At 33.9% G+C, this 2,423-nt stretch overlaps 1 protein-coding gene across 1 annotated transcript; it reads right to left on the bottom strand.

The window, feature by feature from the left end:
• Positions 1–1,431: 1,431 nt before the first annotated feature.
• Positions 1,432–2,013, bottom strand: LOC120179799 (extensin-like). The gene has a single exon (XM_039185283.1). It carries the CDS (start codon positions 2,011–2,013, stop codon positions 1,432–1,434), a length of 582 nt encoding a protein of 193 aa, XP_039041214.1.
• Between the last annotated feature and the right edge of the window lie 410 nt (positions 2,014–2,423).

Here is a 2,423-nt window from a genome sequence, read left to right as displayed (position 1 = left end):
CTTGAGTTTAATTTAAATCCGAATTCCAGTCAGCTTTGATTACGAAAATAAAAAAAATTGCAGAATTGTGTCTTTTTTGTGTAATTTCCAGAATCTTACGTCTTGTACAGAAAATGAATTAAAATAAACAAATAAACCACAAAAATCAATGATTAAAGAGTAATTTAAAAGTAAAATATTAACTAAAATAAGCACTTATCACTTAGCTAATTTTCTTTCAATCCGAAGACTAAAGCGAAGGCTCAATTCCAAAAGTGAGAATTGTAAGGTACTTAAATCGCTTCAGATTTTTTTTCTGTTTTCTGATCTTACTTTTCAAATCAAAACGATTTCGACATTAGTTCGGATATTGTTATGGTTAACGTTTGAAGAAGGATTTGCTTATTGAAGCATATTCAACTTCCCGAGAACACACTTAGCAAAATTGTTTGCTAAGAGGAAACTGAGATCATAATCAGTTATTGTTGAAACGACACAATCCGAGTTGGCAGCGAAGAGTTGTCCTTGCTTGAAGTAAAAATCTGTTTCGATGATCCAAGGAATTTGAGGCAAAGCTGAAGTCTGAGGTTGTTTTCACTATAAGTTTCTCTTTATCTCAATCTCTTAGATTATTTATTTAATTATTTTCTTTTATTTAATTTTTATCTTTTATTTTAAAAACAACTTTTAAAAACTCATTTTTTTATCTTTACTACTATTATTTATTATTTTATTATTTTCCCTTTTTATTTATTATTATTTATTTTATTATTTTCTCTTTTTAAATTATAATTATTTATTTTATTTTATTATATATTTTCAACTTCATCTGGAATTCTATTATCCTCTAAATCAAAGAGTTTTACTAAATCACAAAAAACCATAGTCCCTAAGGATCGACCCTACTTCTCTATACTACCTTTTCCTTTCTATTTAAGAAGCCATAATTATTTTGATAGCAAAACGACGGTTATCAATGTTTTTTTTGAATTAGTGACTAAAAGTGGATAAAACACAAACATAAATGATTATATGTGTAGTTAACCATTTTTTATTATTATGAGATAAATATAAGGTAGTATGATAATTCTCGACCATTTGATATTGAACGCTCACATCCCTAACAATCCTAGTGCTCGAACCAGTAACCTCAAAAAATAATAACAATTCATTTATCACCAACATCTTTCGTGTCATCCTAATTCATATAATTTTTTCTTTAATTCAAACCAAACTTATCCAAATTATTTTACTTTTTCTGTAATACAACTTTATTTTATACTTATTTATAGTGAAATCAAAACATAATTTTATACAAATATAATCCTTAAATGAAATCAAAATATTACATAATCAAGTTGTATAAGATACAGACACAATTTCACGTCCGAAAAAGATGAAAGAACATAAAAATCGAAAAATGGCTTCTTAAACCCTTCAACAATGCAATAATTATAACACAGCAGTGAAAAAAAACATCACAAGTAACAAGGATGCCTGGAAAGAAAGAGGGGAGGCCTTTGATGGATAGTAGTAGTAAGGATATGGATATTCGTGCGGTCCTAGTCCTGTAGGTAGCCCTTGACCTTGGCCTGGAGGTGCGTTGAAGAAGTACACAAAACGAGGCGGCGGAGGACTGGCCTTTGAAGAATATGATGATTGTGCCGGTGGGGGTGGGGATGGGGTTGGCCGCGGTGGAGATGGAGGAAATAATTCAAATTCTAATGGTGGTGGGCAGTGAGTGTCGTCAGATCCTGACGGGGACCGTGGGGTGTAATAAGGTTCGGGCGGAGAGAGGTGAAGTGACGATGATGATGGTGGTGGCGAATACGACTTCAACAGCGGTGGATGTGGCGGTGAACAAATGACCGGACATGTTGCACAATCACTGATGCATAATAACCCGGGTGAAGCTGATGATGTCCCCGTTTCATGCTCTGATGTTACACTAGCTAGCATGATGATGCCCGTGATCGCCAATTTCATCCATTTGCTTCCCTGAAAAACTCGACTGTCACCAAAGCCCCTCACCATTTTCTTTTGTTGGGGGAAGGAGGGAGGCATAAGCTGAAAGAAACCTATTATACTACACTTATCTTGTCTTTAGCTTTTATCAAGACAACGCCAAATGAACACTAAGCACCTTGATGCTCCACTTTACCTTTATCATGCGTGTTTATGGCTCTTCTAAAAATTCTGGTTTATGAATGCATTGCCTTACCCTTGACTGCATTCAGTATTATATATACTTGTTTGGTACTACCAGTCTTACTTGTACCTTTGTGAGCATCAATCTCACCCTTTACACTTTATTCACTGTCTATGCTTTTCTTTCACTGGAGGGCTCTCCTGAATCTCCCTTTTTTCTCATTGCAAGTTTCCAGTGAATTCTTTGCTTGTAGCACCATTTTGAAGAGTTTAAAGTTTGATTAGGTAAAGTCACA

This window comes from Hibiscus syriacus, unplaced genomic scaffold (genome assembly GCF_006381635.1).
Source record: "Hibiscus syriacus cultivar Baekdansim isolate YM2019G1 unplaced genomic scaffold, ASM638163v2 tig00112453_pilon, whole genome shotgun sequence".
NCBI lineage: Eukaryota > Viridiplantae > Streptophyta > Magnoliopsida > Malvales > Malvaceae > Hibiscus > Hibiscus syriacus.
This window is presented reverse-complemented; position numbering and strand designations above follow the sequence as displayed.